We start from the raw sequence: 23,340 nt of genomic DNA on the forward strand, positions 1-23,340 counted from the left end.
TCTGTGTGTAATGAAACAGCCCAGGATCAGATTAGCCTTTACCAGCTCTGTGTGTAATGAAACAGCCCAGGATCAGATTAGCCTTTACCAGCTCTGTGTGCTTTAGTGTTTTGTGTTGAACGTGCCACAAGGCATAAAGAAATCAGCAGATTATCAGGTGTTTGAGACCAATGTTAAATGTCCAAAAACTGGTCTCCATTGAAGGTTGTAGGTCTTCCAGCAGGACGATGACCCCAAACACACATCAAAAAGCACCCAGGAATGGTTCAAGAAGAAACTCCAGACTGTTCTGGAGTGGCCAGCGAAGAGTCCAGACCTGAATCCCATCCAAAACCAATGGAGAGATTTGGAAAAAGCATTTGGTGGAGGGCACCCCTCAAACATTGAAGAATTAGAGCAGTCTGGTGCTGAAAAGCGGGCCAAATTGCTAGTAGAGGTCCAGCAATTCCCCAGAACTGCCTCGACACAATCCTGTTTCCTGCCCAATGAAGTGAATTTACCACAGGTGGACTCCAATCAAGTTGTAGAAACATCTCAAGGATGATCAATGGAAACAGGATGCACCTGAGCTCAGTTTCGAGCCTCATAGGAAAGAATCTGAATACTTATGTAAATAATATATATATATATATATAAATATCTTTTTTTATATATATATATAAATTAGCAAACATTTCAAAAAAAAAACTATTTTTGCTTTGTCATTATGGGGTATTGTGTGTAGATTGATGAGTGGAAAAAATAATCGAACCCATTTTAGAATAAGGCTGTAACGTAACAAAATGTGGGAAAAGGAAAGGGGTCTGAATACTTTCCGAAGGCACTGTTTCATTTCTACCATGAAAGCATTATAAGAGATGGACTTTGCCCTTTATTACATCATGGTTTACTAGGAACTAGCAGCACCCTGTCCCAGTCTGTTATCAGTAGAGCAGGCCGGGCTCCACCACCTGCTGACTGTAAAAGGTTTTGTTATAGACTGTAAAAGTAGAAAGGGTTTTGGTACATGATTCATTTTGAGACGAAAAAAAGAGTCTTCAAACCGGACAGCAGTGAATAAAGTGAGTATCTCAGACTGAATAGGACAGAGCAGAGAGAGTACCTGTATTGTATGAACAATGGTGACTACTACTACTACAGATATACAAGGGAACTGAATCAGTATATGTGGCGAGTTTATCAAGCCTCAGCACATTAACTGTTATCTTTAGACCCAATATACAAGCTGACTTAACTGCCATTTTACCCCTCTGGTTATGATCACGTCAGTGTTTTATCTTTTTAACTTCAACAGATTTAGAGCTAGAATATATTAAGGCCGGGATTCAATCCGATCGCGCTTTGTCTACAATGTACTTTTTAGAGAGACCACATTTACTGTAAATGCTGCATATGTTGGTACAATTGGAAATGACCTCTAAAGGAAAGGGAAAGGGGGGATACCTAGTCAGTTGTACAACTGAATGCCTTCAACTGAAATGTGTCTTCTGCATTTAACCCAACCCCTCTGAATCAGAGAGGTGCGGGGGGGGCTGCCTTAAACGACATCATGTCTTCGGCGCCCGGGGAACGGTGGGTTAACTGCCTTGTTCAGTGGCAGAATGACAGATTTTTACCTTCTTAGCTCAGGGATTCGATCCAGCAACTGAAACCCAGCGCTCTAAATGACTCATTCTCCAAGTGTTCATATATGCAAATTATATAATAGCTAATAGCAATGAGGGTTTCCGCGACCGGGTTGGATCACAGCTTTTTATTTTTATTTAATTAGGCAAGTCAATTAAGAACAAAATCTTATTTACAATGACGGCCTACCCCGGACGACGCTGGGCCAATTGTGCGCCGCCCTATAGGACTCCCAATCACTGTCTGGTTGTGATACAGCCCAGGATTGAACCAGCGTCTGTAGTGATGCCTCTATTACTGAGATGCAATGTCTTAGACATCTTCGGGAGCCCATAATGGTCTTGAGGTGACCCATTGACTCAGTCCTCTCTGCTCTATCAAAATAAAATTCCTCTGTACAACTCCTTCAAAATAAAATGCCTGTGCATAACCTAAGGTAACAACGTGACTCTGCTAGACATGTTTTACCACAGATTTGTGCCTGTGCACGGTTGATAAACGAAGCCCCCAGAGCTTTTGGCACAACTAGGTTGCTACGTAGTAGCTGACCAGCAGGAGGTCGTGACATTTTTTTGGTTTTGTTTGTTTTACCTTTATTTAACTAGGTAGGCTAGTTGAGAACAAGTTCTCATTTGCAACTGCAACCTGTCCAAGATAAAGCATAGCAATTCGACACATACAACAACACAGTTACACATGGAATAAACAAAACATACATCACGCTCCAGACCGGACACGGCATAAATCATGAGCAGAGGTCATTTTCATAGAGTATGCAATTTAGGTCAAGTCACCAAAAGTACAAAAAAACGTTGTATGCGTGGAAAGGGTACACCTTGGTGGTCATCGTAATGCAATACATTTATTTTCCTTCCACATTTAATACGACATTAGCTTGATCCTCCGTATGTGCTGTTGATCTATGTCACTTGTTTCCTATAGGGAAAATGAATTTGGACGTTTCCTCGCCTGTCTGTGTGTTATTTCAAAAATCATTGCTATGAATTTTATATTGATTTTGATCCTGAAAAACTCCCCAGACCCTGCCGATGACAAGCATACCCATAACATGATGCTGTCACCAAAGTACTTACCATAAATATGTAATAGCAGATTTTTAAAGATTTAATACATTTAATAAACATTCTCAGAAATGCAAAAAACACATAATAAACTTCCACGGCTGAATTGCACCGAAAATAATATTAGACAACTTGTCATTACCATGTCCGTCCTTACTGATTTGTAATGACTACCACACTATATGGCATGATTACATGAGTCACCTCTATCATGGATTTGTTGTTGTACTCAAGGAAGGGAAGCAAGGTCTCTGCGATACGTACTTTATGCTGGTCTACATTGATATAGATTTGACACAATGTAAGATGATTTCACACAATCATGTCTCTTACATTCTAATGCCTCAAATGAAAGTTTCATTTATAAATCAGGATGATGTCATTAGAATACAATATCAGTTGGTAGTAAAATATAATATTTCTTGGAACTTTTGAGTCAAGGATATGTATCTGTCAGGGGCGGAAATCCCGGGGGGGACACGACCCCCCCATCCTGGGAAAAATATGATTTGTCCCCCCCAATATATCACTGAAACATAACTGTGTAATTTAAATAATAATAATATTAATAATACGCAATGAAAGCAATTGTGCTGATTATAGACACTTAATAGCGCGTTTTTAAGTTTCAAAAGATTGCGACCCCCCCCACCCTTTGCCTCACAATGGTTTGATCCACTGCCAGTTCCTTAGTTGGCAAGGTAACAGATGGTTCGTATCTACTGTCTGAAAGGCACTCAATGCACGTAACTGACGTGAGGTTAATCCAGTCAATCGCGCACACACACTAGCTGAATATGCAGAGCTAGCGCGCAAATATTAACTATTAAGCTAGCTAGTACCTATTCCATTTATGTGGCGTCGTCAAAGATGCAATCTTTGCTATCGTCAATTTATTCCAAGATCAGCATGCATGTAAGTTAGTGCTTCAAAGTCCCTGTGATTAGGTTAGCGATAAACTGAACAGAACTACACTCTCTTCTACCATTGTTTTAAATGTATTTAATGGTCTCGTTGCAAAAGCTAAATTGTCGCAAGGGAACTTTTATTTATATATTTTATTTCACCTTTATTTAACCCGGGTAGCAAAGATTATAGCAAACACCACTGAATTGGTGCTCGCTAGCTTTGCAAATTCAGCTATTGTTAGAAGCCAGCCAATATGAAACAAACGATTAAAATTACAAAAGGTTGCAGCATATGTTGTGTAAATGGTGAACTCATACAGCTGTCAACTCTTGTCACTGCAATCCGTTTCACATTTGCTAGCTACCTTTTAGATCGAAGCCCATATAGAATGATAGAAGATAAGATGATAGAAGCCCATCTCCTACTGTAAATAACCTACACACTGTGTGTGTGTAGCCAACCAGGTAGAAAAATGGCAGAAAAAAGATGGACATCAGAGTATTTTTCAGTACACCAAAACGCAAAGTAAGAACCCTAGTAGCCTAATATCTCAAAGACTAGTTGATAAAATGTTCATAAGAAAGAAATGAAATTCTAATGGAAATGTTTCACAATGATGTCATTAGGCAGAGCAGGCAACAGATGGCACACAGACAGCAGAGTTGGGGACAGCTATGCAGGGACAGACTGGCAGAGACAGGGAGTCTCAGGTAAGTTTGTTGAGTCTTTGTTTGGCAACATTATGAAAGGTTCTCAATTTTTTTGACTTGTAAAATAGGAACATAATTGGAAAATGCCATGGATACCCCCACTCTCAACTTAAACTGGTGACTGAACTAAGATTTGTTAAAGGCAATGGTATTGCTGTTGTGATTAGTTGTGTAGTTTTGGGTACCGGTAGTTAGGAGTACGGCAAACACCTTATTTCTTTGGTTCCTCAATATAAATTTACCATATTAAACGTAGGCTATGTGTTACAGCACTACTTTTGGTGTCCCCCTCAGGAATTGCTCTTGAGAAAATTTAATGTAATTGTCCCCTCCAAAGTTGATATCAGATTTTCGCCCCTGGTATCTGTACGTGTCTGTTTTATTTAGTGAAGGTATTATTTGTTCCATTGGTTGGCTGTGTCTGTGTATGTGTCTGCGCGTGTGTTTGAGAAAGAGCGAGTCATACAGTCATAAAGAGATAAAGAGAGTGGGAGAACCTGATATGTAAATGAGTTGAGCAAACAAAAGTAGAATTCTACGACCGAATGATCATTCAGACTCTGCTTCTATTGAGAGATAAAAGGTAGACGACAGTTGTTTTGTATATTAATATAGTTGATGATATTGTTATATGTATTCATATAGTTGATGATATTGTTACAGTGAAGGAAAAAAGTATTTGATCCCCTGCTGATTTTGTACGTTTGCCAACTAACAAAGAAATGATCAGTCTGTAATTTTAATGGTAGGTTTATTTGAACAGTGAGAGACAGAATAACAACAAAAAATCCAGAAAAACGCATTTCAAAAATGTTATAAAATGATTTGCATTTTAATGAGGGAAATAAGTATTTGACCCCTCTGCAAAACATAGTACTTGGTGGCAAAACCCTTGTTGGCAATCACAGAGGTCAGACGTTTCTTGTAGTTGGCCACCAGGTTTGCACACATCTCAGGAGGGAGTGGGCAAACGTACAAAATCAGCAGGGAATCACATACTTTTTTCCCTCATTGTATGTGTATTCATATAGTTGGTGATATTGTTATGTGTATTAATATAGTTGATGATATTGTTATGTGTATTAATATAGTTGATGATATTGTTATGTGTATTCATATAGTTGGTGATATTGTTATGTGTATTAATATAGTTGATGATATTGTTATGTGTATTAATATAGTTGATGATATTGTTATGTGTATTAATATAGTTGATGATATTGTTATGTGTATTCATATAGATGATGATATTGTTATGTGTATTAATATAGTTGATGATATGTGTATTAATATAGTTGATGATATTGTTATGTGTATTCATATAGTTGATGGTATTATTATGTGTATTCATATAGTTGATGATATTGTTATGTGTATTCATATAGTTGATGATATTATTATGTGTATTCATATAGCTGATGATATTGTAATGTGTATTCATATAGTTGATGATATTATTATGTGTATTCATATAGTTGATGATATTGTTATGTGTATTCATATAGTTGATGATATTGTTATGGGTATTTGAATTTGTATTTATTGTGGATCCACATTAGTTCCTGCCAAGGCAGCAGCTACTCTTCCTGGGGTCCGGCAAAATTAAGACAGTTTATACAACTTTAAAAACATTACAATACATTCACAGATATCACAACACTGTGTGCCCTCAGGCCCCTACTCCACCACTACCACATATCTACAGTACTAAATCCATGTGTGTATAGTGCGTATGTTATCATGTGTGTGTGTGTGCATGTGTCTGTGCCTATGTTTGTGTTGCTTCACAGTTCCCGCTGTTCCATAAGGTGTATTTTTTTATTTTTTTATCTGATTCTACTGCATCAGTTACCTGATGTGGAATAGAGTTCCATGTAGTCATGGCTCTATGTAGTACTGTGCACCTCCCATAGTCTGTTCTGGACTTGGGGACTGTGAAGAGACCTCTGGTGGCATGTCTTGTGGGATATGCATGGGTGTCTGAGCTGTGTGCCAGTAGTTTAAACAGACAGCTCGGTGCATTGAAGATGTCAATACCTCTCATAAATACAAGTATTGATGAAGTCAATCTCTCCTCCACTTTCAGCCAGGAGAGATTGACATGCATATTATTAATATTAGCTCTCTGTGTACATCCAAGGGCCAGCCGTGCTGCCCTGTTCTGAGACAATTTCAATTTTCCTAAGTCCTTTTTTGTGGCGACTGAACAGAAGTCCAGGTGTGACAAAACTAGGGCCTGTCTTGTTGATAGTGCTGTTAAGAAGGTAGAGTAGCGCTTTATTATGGACAGTGTCGTGTCTTTGGGGGTACCATTAAACTGAAGACATGTTTATCAATTAGCTCCCTGTAATTATTATCACGCGATTAAACTGATTAATCATTTAATTGTAATTAACTAGGAGATCGGGGCACCAAGGAGAATATTCAGATTACAAAGCTATAATTTTCCTAATATAACTTTCCTGTACTATAATATTATCTTCTATTATAGTATAGGCCGATTATCTTCTGGTTTAAATGGTGTATTTTACCTCGAGTCCAGTCTCATTCCAAACGTCGTAAATTGTTGTATCTGCACGAACCCAGTCTTTACTAAAATCATCCATACATCAATTGTCTTAAAATCATTTATTTACTACACTAAGTAATTAACAGAAAACATACAAACAGTAATTATCGTCACAAAGGATTGGTATAGTAATGTGCGCTAATGGCTAACAGGCATGGCTGGTCTGTTAGACAATGGGTCATAAACGGTCAGCTGAGAAGGTACACAGAGTTCATTAATATTAACAATTGACAATTGAAGGCTCGCTCATTCGGGAACAATTGCAATCAATATATATATTTACGCTCATGTGTCGTCGGGTCGTTCTGATGGAGAGTTTCTCTCCCTCTCTCTCTCTCTCTCTCTCTCTCTCTCTCTCTCTCTGTCTCGGTTAGAATGGATCTTTCAAAGCGACATTCATTAATGTCGTTATAGAATGGATGTTTCGTTGGTCTTCGCGTTCGATGATATAATTTACTTAGCTGCAGACTAATAATTAATATCAAAGACTTGTTCTTATTCTGTCGGTATCAATAGTCTAAAAGTTAACCACGTGGTATGGTTCACTTTCAGTAGAGGAATTGGATGGTAAAACCTATTGGCCATGGAGTGGAGGCCTGGTCTAAAGAAATGTAAATCAGGGTGGGTTTTATAGTGACCCTTGAACAGGCTTGTCAAATGACGCCTGGTCCTGTATGTGTCCCTGGGGGCGTGCCTATGACTGAGTTAGACTTGGTTACAGAAATACAATTCTATCACATTACATCAGTACATAGCATCTCAATGTATTACAAAAGCTTTATCCTTATTAATACATTCTATACAACCATTATGATGCAAGTCTCAAGCTGAGGCTATTATATAAACAGTTTTATGGTAATATGGCTATATTGTCTCTTCTGAGTATCACAAAATTGTACCAAGCGTACCAGTTCGTAGCTGGATTCTTCACCAATCTTCCATACCTTCTCCAGAACACAAATGTCGCTTGGCTCCCCAATTCTATGAGTTGGAAGAATTTCCTTTGTCTCTCTATGAAACATGTGGCCAGAGACTCTACTGGAATTTTAGAGTTTTTACAACCCTTTACACACAGGGCCTGGGTTGTGGGGGACGGTAGGTTGGGTGGTGGTGCAAAAGGGAGGGGGTCAACTGTCCTCCCTGTACCAAAAGAGGCCAACGTCATGACAACAGACTTCTACCCATCTTAGCTACTGTTGTATCAATATGTTTTGACAATGACAGTTTACAATCCAGGGTTATTCCAAGCAGTTTATTCACCTCAACTTGCTCAATTTGTACATTATTTATTTTAAGATTTAGTTTTGGTTTAGATGTTTAGTGAATTATTTATTCCAAATACAATGCTTTTCGTTTTAGAAATATTTAGGGCTAACTTATTCCTTGCCACCCCCTCTATTAATATAGTTGGTGATATTGTTATGTGTATTAATATAGTTGATGATATTGTTATGTGTATTAATATAGTTGATGATATTGTTATGTGTATTCATATAGTTGGTGATATTGTTATGTGTATTCATATAGTTGATGATATTATTATGAGTATTCATATAGTTGATGATATTGTTATGTGTATTAATATATACTGCTCAAAAAATAAAGGGAACACTTAAACAACACAATGTAACTCCAAGTCAATCACACTTCTGTGAAATCAAACTGTCCACTTAGGAAGCAACACTGATTGACAATAAATTTCACATGCTGTTGTGCAAATGGAATAGACAACAGGTGGAAATTATAGGCAATTAGCAAGACACCCCCAATAAAGGAGTGGTGACCATAGACCACTTCTCAGTTCCTATGCTTCCTGGCTGATGTTTTGGTCACTTTTGAATGCTGGCGGTGCTTTCACTCTAGTGGTAGCATGAGACGGAGTCTACAACCCACACAAGTGGCTCAGGTAGTGCAGCTCATCCAGGATGGCACATCAATGCGAGCTGTGGCAAGAAGGTTTGCTGTGTCTGTCAGCGTAGTGTCCAGAGCATGGAGGTGCTACCAGGAGACAGGCCACTACATCAGGAGATGTGGAGGAGGCCGTAGGAGGGCAACAACCCAGCAGCAGGACCGCTACATCCGCCTTTGTGCAAGGAGGAGCAGGAGGAGCACTGCCAGAGCCCTGCAAAATGACCTCCAGCAGGCCACAAATGTGCATGTGTCTGCTCAAACGGTCAGAAACAGACTCCATGAGGGTGGTATAAGGGCCCGATGTCCACAGGTGGGGATTGTGCTTACAGCCCAACACCGTGCAGGACGTTTGGCATTTGCCAGAGAACACCAAGATTGGCAAATTCGCCACTGGCGCCCTGTGCTCTTCACAGATGAAAGCAGGTTCACATTGAGCACGTGACAGACGTGACAGAGTCTGGAGACGCCGTGGAGAACGTTCTGCTGCCTGCAACATCCTCCAGCATGACCGGTTTGGCGGTGGGTCAGTCATGGTGTGGGGTGGCATTTCTTTGGGGGGCCGCACAGCCCTCCATGTGCTCGCCAGAGGTAGCCTGACTGCCATTAGGTACCGAGATGAGATCCTCAGACCCCTTGTGAGACCATAAGCTGGTGTGGTTGGCCCTGGGTTCCTCCTAATGCAAGACAATGCTAGACCTCATGTGGCTGGAGTGTGTCAGCAGTTCCTGCAAGAGGAAGGCATTGATGCTATGGACTGGCCCGCCCGTTCCCCAGACCTGAATCCAATTGAGCACATCTGGGACATCATGTCTCGCTCCATCCACCAACGCCACGTTGCACCACAGACTGTCCAGGAGTTGCCGGATGCTTTAGTCCAGGTCTGGGAGGAGATCCCTCAGGAGACCATCCGCCACCTCATCAGGAGCATGCCCAGGCGTTGTAGGGAGGTCATACAGGCACGTGGAGGCCACACACACTACTGAGCCTCATTTTGACTTGTTTTAAGGACATTACATCAAAGTTGGATCAGCCTGTAGTGTGGTTTTCCACTTTAATTTTGAGTGTGACTCCAAATCCAGACCTCCATGGGTTGATAAATTGGATTTCCATTGATTATTTTTGTGTGATTTTGTTGTCAGCACATTCAACTATGTAAAGAAAAAAGTATTTAATAAGATTATTTCATTCAGATCTAGGATGTGTTATTTTAGTGTTCCCTTTATTTTTTTACATTTACGTCATTTAGCAGACGCTCTTATCCAGAGCGACTTACAGTAGTGAATGCATACATTTCATACAATTTCATACATTTCATACATTTTTTATCTGTGCTGGCCCCCCGTGGGAATCGAACCCACAACCCTGGTGTTGCAAACACCATGCTCTACCAACTGAGCTACAGGGAAGGCAGTGTAGTTGATGATATTGTTATGTGTATTCATATAGTTGATGATATTGTTATGTGTATTAATATAGTTGATGATATTGTTATGTGTATTAATATAGTTGATGATATTGTTATGTGTATTCATATAGTTGATGATATTGTTATGTGTATTAATATAGTTGATGATATTGTTATGTGTATTCATATAGTTGATGATATTGTTATGTGTATTCATATAGTTGATGATATTATTATGTGTATTGATATTGTTATGTGTATTCATGTAGTTGATGATATTATTATGTGTATTAATATAGTTGATGATATTGTTATGTGTATTCATATAGTTGATGATATTGTTATGTGTATTAATATAGTTGATGATATTGTTATGTGTATTAATATAGTTGATGATATTGTTATGTGTATTAATATAGTTGATGATATGTGTATTAATATAGTTGATGATATTGTTATGTGTATTAATATAGTTGATGATATTATTATGTGTATTCATATAGTTGATGATATAGTTATGTGTATTCATATAGTTGATGATATTGTTATGTGTATTCATATAGTTGATGATATTGTTATGTGTATTCATATAGTTGATGATATTGTTATGTGTATTCATATAGTTGATGATATTGTTATGTGTATTCATGTACAGCACCAGTCAAAAGTTTGGACACATCTACTCATTCAAGGGTTTTTCTTTATTTGACTATTTTATACATTGTAGAATAATAGTGAAGACATCAAAACTATGAAATAACACATATGGGATCATGTAGTAACCAAAAAAGTGTTAAACAAATCAAAATGTATTTTATATTTCATATTCTTCAAAGTACCCTTTGCCTTGATGACAGCTTTCTATTTTTTTTTAGAAAAACCCTTGAATGAGTAGGTGTGTCCAAACTTTAGACTGGTACTGCAGTTGATTATGTAAATTAGATGTGTGGGGTGAATTCATTCCGTGCCCATCTGTGTTCCCCACGGTGATCTCCTACTCTGTCATAGGCCTATAGGCGTGTCTGCTCAACACAGGCTTAAAACACAACAAGAAACAAACAAACATTTTATTTTTAGAATCTACTGTTAATGCTTTTCACGAAAGTAGGTATTTTGTTTGAAAGAGAGACAAATAAATATTGTGGAAAGCCTAACAACAACTTACACTTCCTTAAAACAGGCTGTGTGTATTCATTAGTGCCCACCGTATCAAAACATTTGGCAATGGAAACCGTTTCGGTCACGTTGTACAGCATTTGAAGTAAACTGTTTATGCAACGTTTTGAAACTGTTGGCTGCGGAGTAAACTAATGAATACAACCCAGGTAGTAGCAAACGACTAGACTGTTGATGCCTGATGCTGAAACCTGAACGTAGCCTGGGGGGGTATCCGATGATGCAAGATAGATATACTGGTTTTCTAAAGTTAGCCAGCTTCAGTTAGCTTCACATTCCAGCTCAGGCCTCACCCATCAGAATATACAGAGTGCTAGTCATCATTAACCCTATCAGCTTCAGTTATCTTCACATTCCAGCTCAGGCCTCACCCATCAGAATATACAGAGTGCTAGTCATCATTAACCCTATCAGCTTCAGTTATCTTCACATTCCAGCTCAGGCCTCATCCATCAGAATATACAGAGTGCTAGTCATCATTAACCCTATCAGCTTCAGTTATCTTCACATTCCAGCTCAGGCCTCATCCATCAGAATATACAGAGTGCTGGTCATCAGGAAGGTACAAAAGTCCAGAGAGGACATCATGTTAAGATCACAACTTGTACATCTCATGATCACGACATAAACATTTTTGTTGTTGTTGAGCTCACAAGATAAACTCTATAATTAGGAGTGGACATATTGATAATAGATTAACATTGTGGCTGAGGCATAACACATTTTTGTTGTAGCCCTGGACAAACATACCTGACTTAGGGCCTGATGGTTAGTTGACAAGTTTATTCGGGTGTGTTTGTCCGGGGCTACAATAAAACTGTACTGTTGGAATCTCAAATAACTGAGGGATGTCTCCTTTCACATCTGGAAAAGGACAAAGTAGAAGTAGAGACACGTGAAATAATAATAATTTATTTGATTTATATAGCACTTTTATACCACCTGAGGTACTCAAAGCGCTTTACATAGTAGGGGGAAACTCACCTCATCCACCATCAATGAGCTGCATCCAGCTTCTTAACCAAGCTTCAGGGGAGTAAAAATTATGAAACTTGCATAGGGGGTAAAATGTGCCAAAAATAAGGTGACCAAACATGGGTCTAAAAAAAAATTATGTTCCCCTTGTTTTCTTATGCTGTGTCTCTCAGATATAGGACAGACACTTCAAAACCTTGTTCCTTAGGATTTATTTTTTGACTGTCTGTTTTGCCATTTATAAACGTGTTGTTCAATGCTTTTCTATATGCTATAGCGGTAAAGGCCAAATTAAACCTACAGGGGTTAAAATGGCTTTGTTCTATTGAAATTTGTGCACCATTAGATAAAAGATATGACAATTTATTATGACAATTATGACAATTTATTATGATTTTTTTATTTATTTGTTATTTTTTTCCCCAACATGGGGAAAATTCGGGAACCATAACCAAAAATACAAAAACAATTGACATATTTTGTAGATCTTTTCTTTGCCTGCTGTTGCTCTGTCTTAGTTACATTGTTGTACCAGGATCCCACCGTTCTTATGTGTTTGTAGGACTTCTAGTTTTGAAATCAAAATGTATCTAATGAAGGTAGTTTACAATATATGTGTTGCTTAGAAAATGGCACCAGAAGGCATCAGAGTTTTAACTGTTTACTATTTTCTACTGGGGTTGAGCACCAATGGCATCTAAATATTTTACAAAATATTATGTGGAAAATGGTAGTATTGTAAGTAATAATGTACATGTATTTCTCACAATAGTGCAGATGTTTGGGCTTGTAGACTATGATGCTACATGCTCTGCTGTTTAACAGTCTCCACTGACCTACAATGGCCCCATCTGCTGTTTAACAGTCTCCACTGACCTACAATGGCCCCATCTGCTGTTTAACAGTCTCCACTGACCTACAATGGCCCCATCTGCTGTTTAACAGTCTCCACTGACCTACAATGGCCCCATCTGCTGTTTAACAGTCTCCACTGACCTACAATGGCCCCATCTGCTGTTTAACAGTCTCCACTGACCTACAATGGCCATATCTGTGAAAGAGCATCTCCTGGCCATTCTGGATGATCTTGGCTCTGAGGAGCTGAAGAGATTTAAGTGGTATCTAACTACAGAAAACCAGCTGGATGGCTTCCATCACATTCCAAAGGGCCAGCTGGAGACGTCTAACAAACTGGACATAGTGGATCAGATGGTGCAGAAATACAGGGAAAATGTGGCTGTGAAGATCACACTGGACATCCTGAAGAAGATTAGCCGTAATGATCTTGCTGAGAAGCTAAACACAGACTGTCCAATAGGTAATTCAGGATTCTTGTGTTTATAAGGTTTTGAGCAAATATATATATATATATATATTCTATTGTATTGTTGAAATTGATATTCTATATAAATTATGCAGTATTTGTATGTTTGTTATTGGCTAACCTGTAAAATGATCCCTTTTCTCTGAAATGCGCATTAATTTCATGTGCTTAGATTTTTCCAATAACCAGATATATTGTAAAATAAAAAATTTATATATTTGTTTATTGTGTAGTGTTGAGCATCTAGAGAACAACACATGCTTGCTAACTATTCTATAACCATTGTCCATTGTCAGGTCCTTCAGATGAAGATGGTGAGAAGTACCAACATGAATATAAACTGAAAGTAAAAAATAAGTTTCAGCATGTATTCAACGGGGTACCAAAGCAGGGCCATAAGCAACTTCTCAATGAGATCTACACAGAGCTCTACATCACAGAGGGTGGAAGTGGAGAGGTCAATAATGAACATGAGGTGAGACAGATCGAGATCACGTCCAAGAATCCAGCAAGACCAGAAGCTAAAATCCGCTGCAATGACATCTTCAAACAATCATCTGGAAAAGACAAACTTATCAGAACTGTGCTGACAAAAGGAGTCGCTGGCATTGGAAAAACAGTTTCTGTGCAGAAGTTCATTCTGGATTGGGCTGAAGGGAAAGCCAATCAGGATATCCAATTCATAATTTCACTCCCTTTTCGGGAGCTGAATTTGGTGAGGGGGGAAAAGTGCAGTTTTGTGGAACTTCTACATAAATGTGTCTTAGAGACTAGAGTGATTGAGAGGGACTTTTTAAATCACATTTTAACAAAATTGCAAAAACCAGGAAACCACAATGAGAGCAAAGTTGTATTTGTCCTTGATGGTCTGGATGAGTACGAGAACTGTAAGAGCTGGTGTGATGTCACAGAGCCAACCTCAGTGGACGTGCTGCTGACAAACCTCATCAATGGGAATCTGCTTCCACCTGCTCTCCTCTGGATAACCTCCAGACCTGCAGCAACCAATCACATCCCTCCTGAGTGTGTTGACCAGGTGACAGAGGTACAAGGGTTCAATGACCCACAGAAGGAGGAGTACTTCAGGAAGAGATTCAGCGATGAGGACCTGGCCAACAGAATCATCTCACACATAAAGACATCAAGGAGCCTCCACATCATGTGTCACATTCCAGTCTTCTGTTGGATCTTAGCTACAGTTCTGGAGCATGTGTTGAGTACAGATAGGAATGAAGAGATGCCCAAGACACTGACTCAATTATTTATTGGGTTACTGGTATTTCAGACCAAACAGATGAATGAGAAATATCACAAGAAAGGTGAGAGAGATCCACACAGGGATAAAGAGAGTTTCATGGCACTGGGGAAACTTGCTTTTAACCAGCTGGAAAATGGCAACCTCATTTTCTATGAGGCAGACCTGAAGAATTATGGCATTGATGTCACTGAAGCCTCAGTGAACTCAGGAGTGTGTACACAGATCTTTAGACAGGACTATGGGCCGTTCCAAGACAAGGTGTACTGCTTTGTGCATCTGAGCGTTCAGGAGTTTCTGGCTGCGTTATATGTTTTCCTCTCCTTCAACAACAACAATGTAAACCCAATGACCGAAGACCAATCCTTCATCAGAAAAATTCTAATGAAGTTGAATCCTGCCATCACCTTCCACACAATTGCAGTGGATAAATCCTTACAGAGTGAGAATGGACACCTGGACCTGTTCCTCCGTTTCCTTCTGGGCCTTTCACTAGACTCCAATCAGACTCACTTACACGGCCTACTGACACAGACAAGAATAACCAGAAGCAGATCACTGGGCCATGAGGAAACAGTCAAGTACATCAAGAAGAAGATCAGGAACACTCCATCTCCAGAGAGGTGCATCAATCTGTTCCACTGTCTGAATGAACTGAATGACCATTCTCTAGTGGAGGAGATCCAAAGCTACCTGAGATCAGGAAGTCTCTCAAAACCCAACCTGTCACCTGCACAGTGGTCAGCTCTGGTCTTTGTGTTGCTGACTTCAGAAGAGAAGCTGGATGTGTTTGACCTGAAGAAATACTCCAGATCAGAGGAAGGTCTTCTGAGGCTGCTGCCAGTGGTCAAAGCCTCCAGGACAGCTCTGTAAATACATGTTACATTTTTTTAAAAGTATTAATAAACAGTAGGGGTCAATAGTTTGGACACACCTACTCATTAAAGGGTTTTTCTTTATTTTATTTCTTCATTTTATTTCTTTATTTAAGACATGAAAAAACTATGAAATAACACATATGGAATCATGTAACCAAAAAAGTGTTAAACAAATCAAAATATATTTTATATTTGAGATTTTTCAAAGTAGCCACCCTTTGCCTTGATGACAGCTTTGCACACTCTTGGCATTCTCTCAACCAGCTTCATGAGGAATGCTTTTCCAACCGTCTTGAAGGAGTTCCCACATATGCTGAGCACTTGTTGGCTGCTTTCCTTCACTCTGCGGTCCAACTCATCGCAAACCATCTGAAATTAGTTGAGGTCGGGTGATTGTGGAGGCCAGGTCATCTGCTGTGCAACTTCATCACTCTCCTTGGTCAAATATCCCTTACACAGCCTGGAGATGTGTTTTGGGTCATTGTCCTGTTGAAAAACAAATGATATTCCCGCTAAGCCCAAACCAGATGGGATGGCGTTTCGCTGCAGAATGCTGTGGTAGCCATGCTGGTTAAGTGTGCCTTGAATTATAAATATATCACTGACAGCATCACAAGCAAAGCACCATCACATCTCCTCCTCCATGCTTCACGGTGGGAACCACACATGTGGAGATCATCTGTTCACCTACTCTGCGTCTCACAAAGACACGGCGGTTGGAACCAAAAATCTCAATTTTGGACTCATCAGACCAAAGAACAGATTTCCACCGGTCTAATGTCCATTGCTCGTGTTTCTTGGCCCAAGCAAGTCTCTTCTTCTTATTGGTGTCCTTTAGTAGTAGTTTCTTTGCAGCAATTCGACCATGAAGACCTGATTCACGCAGTCTCCTCTGAACAGTTGATGTTGAGATGCGTCTGTTAATCGAACTCTGTGAAGCATTTATTTGGGCTGCAATCTGAGGCTGGTAATTCTAATGAACTTATCTTCTGCAGCAGAGGTAACTCTGTGTCTTCCTTTGCTGTGGCGGTCCTCATGAGAGTCAGTTTCAACATAGCGCTTGATGGTTTTTGTGACTGCACTTGAAGAAACTTTCAAAGTTCATGACATTTTCCCTATTGACTGACTTTCATGTCTTAAAGTAATGATGGACTGTCATTTCTCTTTGCTTATTTGAGCTGTTCTTGCCATAATATGGACTTGGTCTTTTACCAAATAGGGCTATCTTCTGTATACCACCCCTACCTTGTCACAACAACTGATTGTCTCAAACGCATTAAGAAGGAAAGAAATTCCACCAATTAGCTGTTAACAAGGCACACCTGTTAATTGAAATGCATTCCAGGTGACTACCACATGAAGCTGGTTGAGAGAATGCCAAGAGTGTGCAAAGCTGTCATCACGGCAAAGGGTGGCTAATTTGAAGAATCTGAAATGTAAAATATATTTTGATTTGTTTAACACTATTTTGCTTACTACATGATTCCATGTGTGTTATTTCATAGTTTTGATGTCTTCACTAATATTCTACAATGTAGAAAATAGTAAAAATTAAGAAAAACCTTTGAATGAGTAGGGGTGTCAGTTAGAATTCACATTAGCATATTACTTATTCATTGTTGATTCTCAAATATTCTCCTACATGTACTGTTCACAGTACACACAGTTGTCTATATTAATTTCCATTGTGTTTTACTTTTCAAAGGCTTGATGGGTGTAACCTCACTGAGAAATGCTGTCAAGCTTTGGCCTCAGCTTTCAACTCAACCTCCTCAAACCTGAGAGAGCTGGACCTGAGTGACAACAACCTGCAGGATTCAGGAGTGAAGCTGCTCTCTGCTGGACTGAAGAATCCCCACTGTAAACTGGAGACTCTGAGGTCAGTGTTCTGTATTAGTTCACTAAAGGGGATAGTTCATCATGTGATCTACAGGTATTTATAGAGGACAAATAGTAGGCTGTGATTGTAAATAAGAATTTGTTCTTAACTGACTTGTCTAGTTAAATAAATAATGTCAGACTAGGGAGTTTGGTCTCAGCTGAATTGAAATGTTATAGATACCTAACTGCAGATTCATGTTTGGAAGAGGAAGAATTACACAATCTATTGATATCATTTATTTTCATTTTCAAGATGCTTTGCTTACTGAAGTCAAATGTTTTTAGTTATATCATTATGTGATTGTAATATTATTTTTCAGGTCATTGTTTAAATGCAAATGTCTGTTGAGTTTGAGGAAGACACACACCTGCCATTTCCCTGATAAATTCTGCAGGCTGTCACGCTGTCTGATCACAAAGAAAGGCTGTGCTTCTCTGGCCTCAGCTCTGAGATCCAACCCCTCCCACCTGAGAGAGCTGGACCTGAGCTACAATATCCCAGGAGACTCAGGAGTCAGACTGCTCTCTGCTGGACTGGAGGATCCACACTGCAGACTGGAAAAACTCAAGTATGTGGAGAGGGATTGTGGAGTTTGTGTCAATTCATGTGTGACATGGACAACTTTGGTTCAGGTTTCATGGGTTAGTTATAACCATTTATTCAGGGGTGCAACTTTCACTGGGGACGGGGGGGGACATGTCCCTCCGACATTCTGAAATTGCATTTTTGACCCCCCCCCCCCCCCCGTTTTATACAAAACCAGGCAGGGTGTGCTTTAGGACCATGTGGACGCCTCCGAGTGGTCGGGTAGGCTGTTTGGAGTGTTTATACACTTCTAAAACCAAAGTTTCGCCCCTGCATTTAATATCCAACAAACAATATTTTAACTGATATCAGTGTGTGGTTGTGTGGTTGTGTGGTTGTGTGGTTGTGTGTGTGTGTGTGTGTGTGTGTGTGTGTGTGTGTGTGTGTGTGTGTGTGTGTGTGTGTGTGTGTGTGTGTGTGTGTGTGTGTGTGTGTGTGTGTGTGTGTGTGTGTGTGTGTGTGTGTGTGTGTGTGTGTGTGTTTTACTGAATCACTGTTCTGCTTCTTGTGCAGTGTTGACCACTGTGGAGAGTACTGGCTGCTGAAAAAATGTAAGTGTTGACTGCTGTGAAGAAATGTGAAATGTTTTATTAGTGATGAAACAGGAAATAGCATAACCTCAGAGTAATTGTCAAGTTACTCAACTGTTGACCTACTTGGTCAAATGAAATATAAGCTGCCATTTTAAGGAAGTAGAATCAGACACACCCCACTGGACATCAGTTCAACGTCTAGTTTTGATTGATGTTTGGTTGAGTTATCGACTAACCTGAATTCAACGTGAAATCAACAAAGAATGTCACCCTGTCCTTGGATTTAGGTTAAAAGTTAGATGAAAAAATACAAAATTCCCTTACAAATCCAATCCGTTTTCCACATTGATTCAACGTCCTCACATGTACTTTTTTGTTGTTGAAATGACATGGAAACAATGTTGATTCAACCAGTTTTTGCCCTGTCAGATATACTGTATAGGCTGGCATACAAATGGTCATATAAAGTATAGACTGTAGATTAAAAGACGATAAATGAAACACTAAAAAACATATTATTTACAAGTATTCTCTCTTTTCTTTTTAACTACTTTTATTGTTTCAGTACAGTACATAATCAATATACTCAATATTTAATCATTATTTAATTATTTCATTCCATCCAGTGCAGTGTGTCAATTAGATGTATTTTTCAATGAATAAATGCTCTTCATAAAAGGCCTTGATGATTAACATTCTGATGTGAATGATTTCTAATACTGATCTTCCCTAACAGATGCCTGTGATGTCACACTGGACCCGAACACAGCATACAGAAACCTCTCTCTGTCAGAGGGGAACAGGAAGGTGACGTGGGGGAGAGAGGAGCAGCCGTATCCTGATCACCCAGAGAGATTTGAGGTCTTGCCACAGGTGCTGTGTAGACAGGGTCTGACTGGGCGCTGTTACTGGGAGGCAGAGATGAGTGGGGGAGGGGATGACATAGGAATGACGTACAGAGGAATCAGCAGGACAGGAAGAGCTGATGACAGTAGGCTTGGATGCAATGACAAGTCCTGGAGTCTGAGCCTCTCTGATTACGGTCACACTGCCAGGCACAATAAGGAGAGAACTGAGTTACCTGCCTCCTCGTCCAACAGAGTAGGAGTGTATCTGGACTGGCCGGCCGGCACTCTGTCCTTCTACAGCGTCTCCTCTGACACACTGACCCACCTGATCACATTCACCTCCACATTCACTGAGCCCCTCTATCCAGGGTTTTGGGTTGAAATAAACTCCTCATTGTCCCTATGTGAGGTAAAAACCTTTAGTTAGTAAAGGACGGTTCTTGTTGTTATTGATTGGTGTTTATAAATAATGTTTATTTAGTCAAATTGTTGACATTACAATCCTGATTCTGTTTGAACTCAATAACACTGAATGGAACTTTCCTGGTAAACGTTTGGTCAGATAAAGACCAATAAAACTGGTTGTTTTAAAAACAGTTAAATGTTGTTGTGTTTTCACATTAAAGAAGAATGACAGTTAAAGTTGAAATCTGTAGCGGTGAAACTGCCACGTTTGTTAACGATATTACAACAACAAAAAGGTCACTTCAAACAACGAAAACAGTTTGTTCCCTTTAGACATCATTGCACAACAGCAGAGTCTGGACTACCGTTATTTCCCCATGATGCTGGTGTGATATAACAGCAGAGTCTGGACTACCGTTATTTCCCCATGATGCTGGTGTGATATAACAGCAGAGTCTGGACTACCGTTATTTCCCCATGATGCTGGTGTGATATAACAGCAGAGTCTGGACTACCGTTATTTCCCCATGATGCTGGTGTGATATAACAGCAGAGTCTGGACTACCGTTATTTCCCCATGATGCTGGTGTGATATAACAGCAGAGTCTGGACTACCGTTATTTCCCCATGATTCTGGTGTGATATAACGGCAGAGTCTGGACTACCGTTATTTTCCCCATGATGCTGGTGTGATATAACAACAGTCTGGACTACCGTAATTTTCCCCATGATGCTGGTGTGATATAACAGCAGAGTCTGGACTACCGTTATTTTCCCCATGATGCTGGTGTGATATAACAACAGTCTGGACTACCGTAATTTTCCCCATGATGCTGGTGTGATATAACAGCAGAGTCTGGACTACCGTAATTTTCCCCATGATGCTGGAGTGATATAACAGCAGAGTCTGGACTACCGTTATTTTCCCCATGATTCTGGTGTGATATAACGGCAGAGTCTGGACTACCGTTATTTTCCCCATGATGCTGGTGTGATATAACAACAGTCTGGACTACCGTAATTTTCCCCATGATGCTGGTGTGATATAACAGCAGAGTCTGGACTACCGTTATTTTCCCCATGATGCTGGTGTGATATAACAACAGTCTGGACTACCGTTATTTTCCCCATGATGCTGGTGTGATATAACAGCAGAGTCTGGACTACCGTAATTTTCCCCATGATGCTGGTGTGATATAACAGCAGAGTATGGAAAACCGTAATTTTCCCCATGATGCTGGTGTGATATAACAGCAGAGTCTGGACTACCGTAATTTTCCCCATGATGCTGGTGTGATATAACAGCAGAGTCTGGACTACCGTAATTTTCCCCATGATGCTGGTGTGATATAACAACAGTCTGGACTACCGTTATTTCTCCATGATGCTGGTGTGATATAACAGGACTACCGTAATTTAGTTATTATGTAAACAATAACATGCACCTGGGGCGACCAGTGGCTCTCTTTCACAATCCCAGCTTTAAGAAAATGTGGTACAGTGTTTGGTGGAAAAGTATATCCTCTTCCACAGAAACTGCCATCACACACACACACACAAACACAAACACACACACACAATGTGTCCGGAACATAAACGTATCACACCACACACTCATACATGTAGAATAGGTGATCTATCTCTATCTATATTAGTTGCTATGCTGTTACTAAGCAGTAATGTATTATGGCAGTGTTATGTTACGGCACCTAATAGGAAGTGTCCACGCGCATTATTGGGCCGGGGGCTGTGGCGCACGAGATGTTTTTACTAAACAATACTAAACTGTTACTCACGTCTCCTGCCTGGTGATTTTTCTCCACAACACAAATATTACAACAAACACTGTGAGACAGATCAAAAATAGCTGTTCATACAGGTCTTTTAGACATGAGGAAAGGACAGAGAGCAGAACCTCAACATAAACCGTAAGTTGCTGTTCATACAGGTCTTTTAGACATGAGGAAAATACAGAGAGCAGAACCTCAACATAAACCGTAAGTTGCTGTTCATACAGGTCTTTTAGACATGAGGAAAAGACAGAGAGCAGAACCTCAACATAAACCGTAAGTTGCTGTTCATACAGGTCTTTTAGACATGAGGAAGACAGAGAGCAGAACCTCAACATAAACCGTAAGTTGCTGTTCATACAGGTCTTTTAGACATGAGGAAAAGACAGAGAGCAGAACCTCAACATAAACCGTAAGTTGCTGTTAATACAAGTCTTTTAGACATGAGGAAAGGACAGAGAGCAGAACCTCAACATAAACCGTAAGTTGCTGTTCATACAGGTCTTTTAGACATGAGGAAGACAGAGAGCAGAACCTCAACATAAACCGTAAGTTGCTGTTCATACAGGTCTTTTAGACATGAGGAAAAGACAGAGAGCAGAACCTCAACATAAACCGTAAGTTGCTGTTAATACAAGTCTTTTAGACATGAGGAAAGGACAGAGAGCAGAACCTCAACATAAACCGTAAGTTGCTGTTCATACAGGTCTTTTAGACATGAGGAAAAGACAGAGAGCAGAACCTCAACATAAACCGGAAGTTGCTGTTCATACAGGTCATTTAGACATGAGGAAAAGACAGAGCAGAACCTCAACATAAACCGTAAGTTGCTGTTCATACAGGTCTTTTAGACATGAGGAAAAGACAGAGAGCAGAACCTCAACATAAACCGTAAGTTGCTGTTCATACAGGTCTTTTAGACATGAGGAAAGGACAGACAGCAGTACCTCAGCCCAAAACCGTAAGTTGCTGTTCATTGAACATTCATTGAACATATTTTCTGTGTTTGTTTGTGTGATCTGGTTTGTCTATACCAGTGGTCTATCTATACCAGTGGTCTGTCTGTACCAGTGGTCTGTCTGTACCAGTGGTCTGTCTGTACCAGTGATATTTCTATACCAGTGGTTTGTCTAAACCAGTGGTTCCTAACTGTGGGGACCCACTTCTGGGTTGTGGCACTGGCAAGGGTCGAGGTGGGTCGACCTTTTTAGTGCATCGTTAAACATAATTTCATTATTATACAGTCAATTTCTTAATATTGGTCAGAAGAGCCCATACCATACCCATAAATCTGCATTCAGTTTACTGTTTCTACCAAAAGGGTTTTATTAATAAATGTTTGACATATTATTTGGTCTATGTTTTTTCACCTCTCTACTGAGTCATTTCTACAGTTGTAGTTGTAAAGGAGGAAATACCATAGCTGTCTGGTCCCTGGTATACAAAGGGTTGAGAAACACTGTTCTAACAGGTCCTG

The 23,340-nt window shown here is 39.8% G+C and overlaps 1 protein-coding gene across 3 annotated transcripts; it reads left to right on the plus strand.

Annotated features, from left to right (window-relative positions):
• Nucleotides 1-896: 896 nt before the first annotated feature.
• Nucleotides 897-21,864, plus strand: LOC106601922 (NACHT, LRR and PYD domains-containing protein 3). 3 transcript variants are annotated; one of them, XM_045715880.2, is made up of 8 exons: nt 897-1,061; nt 4,244-4,327; nt 13,189-13,681; nt 13,984-15,811; nt 17,526-17,699; nt 18,022-18,270; nt 18,801-18,838; nt 19,557-21,864. In XM_045715880.2, the coding sequence occupies exons 3-8, from the start codon at nt 13,405-13,407 to the stop codon at nt 20,093-20,095; spliced, it is 3,105 nt and encodes a 1,034-aa protein (XP_045571836.2). In that variant the 5' UTR covers nt 897-1,061; nt 4,244-4,327; nt 13,189-13,404; the 3' UTR covers nt 20,096-21,864. The 3 variants fall into 3 exon arrangements, with proteins under 3 accessions (XP_045571836.2, XP_014049831.2, XP_045571837.2); XM_014194356.3 differs by having other exon boundaries at nt 18,097-18,270; XM_045715881.2 differs by having other exon boundaries at nt 912-1,061; nt 13,136-13,681.
• Nucleotides 21,865-23,340: the final 1,476 nt, after the last annotated feature.

The sequence above is a fragment of the Salmo salar genome, chromosome 03, assembly GCF_965601325.2.
Source record: "Salmo salar chromosome 03, fSalSal1, whole genome shotgun sequence".
NCBI lineage: Eukaryota > Metazoa > Chordata > Actinopteri > Salmoniformes > Salmonidae > Salmo > Salmo salar.

What these genes read in the sequence shown, in the direction of transcription:
- LOC106601922 (XM_045715880.2), top strand. Translation starts at nt 13,405, where the DNA reads ATGGCCATATCTGTGAAAGAGCATCTCCTGGCCATTCTGGATGATCTT. An exon ending in AAAGCCTCCAGGACAGCTCT is followed by an intron (nt 15,812 to 17,525) that starts GTAAATACATGT and finishes TACTTTTCAAAG; the next exon opens with GCTTGATGGGTGTAACCTCA. An exon ending in GTACTGGCTGCTGAAAAAAT is followed by an intron (nt 18,839 to 19,556) that starts GTAAGTGTTGAC and finishes CTTCCCTAACAG; the next exon opens with ATGCCTGTGATGTCACACTG.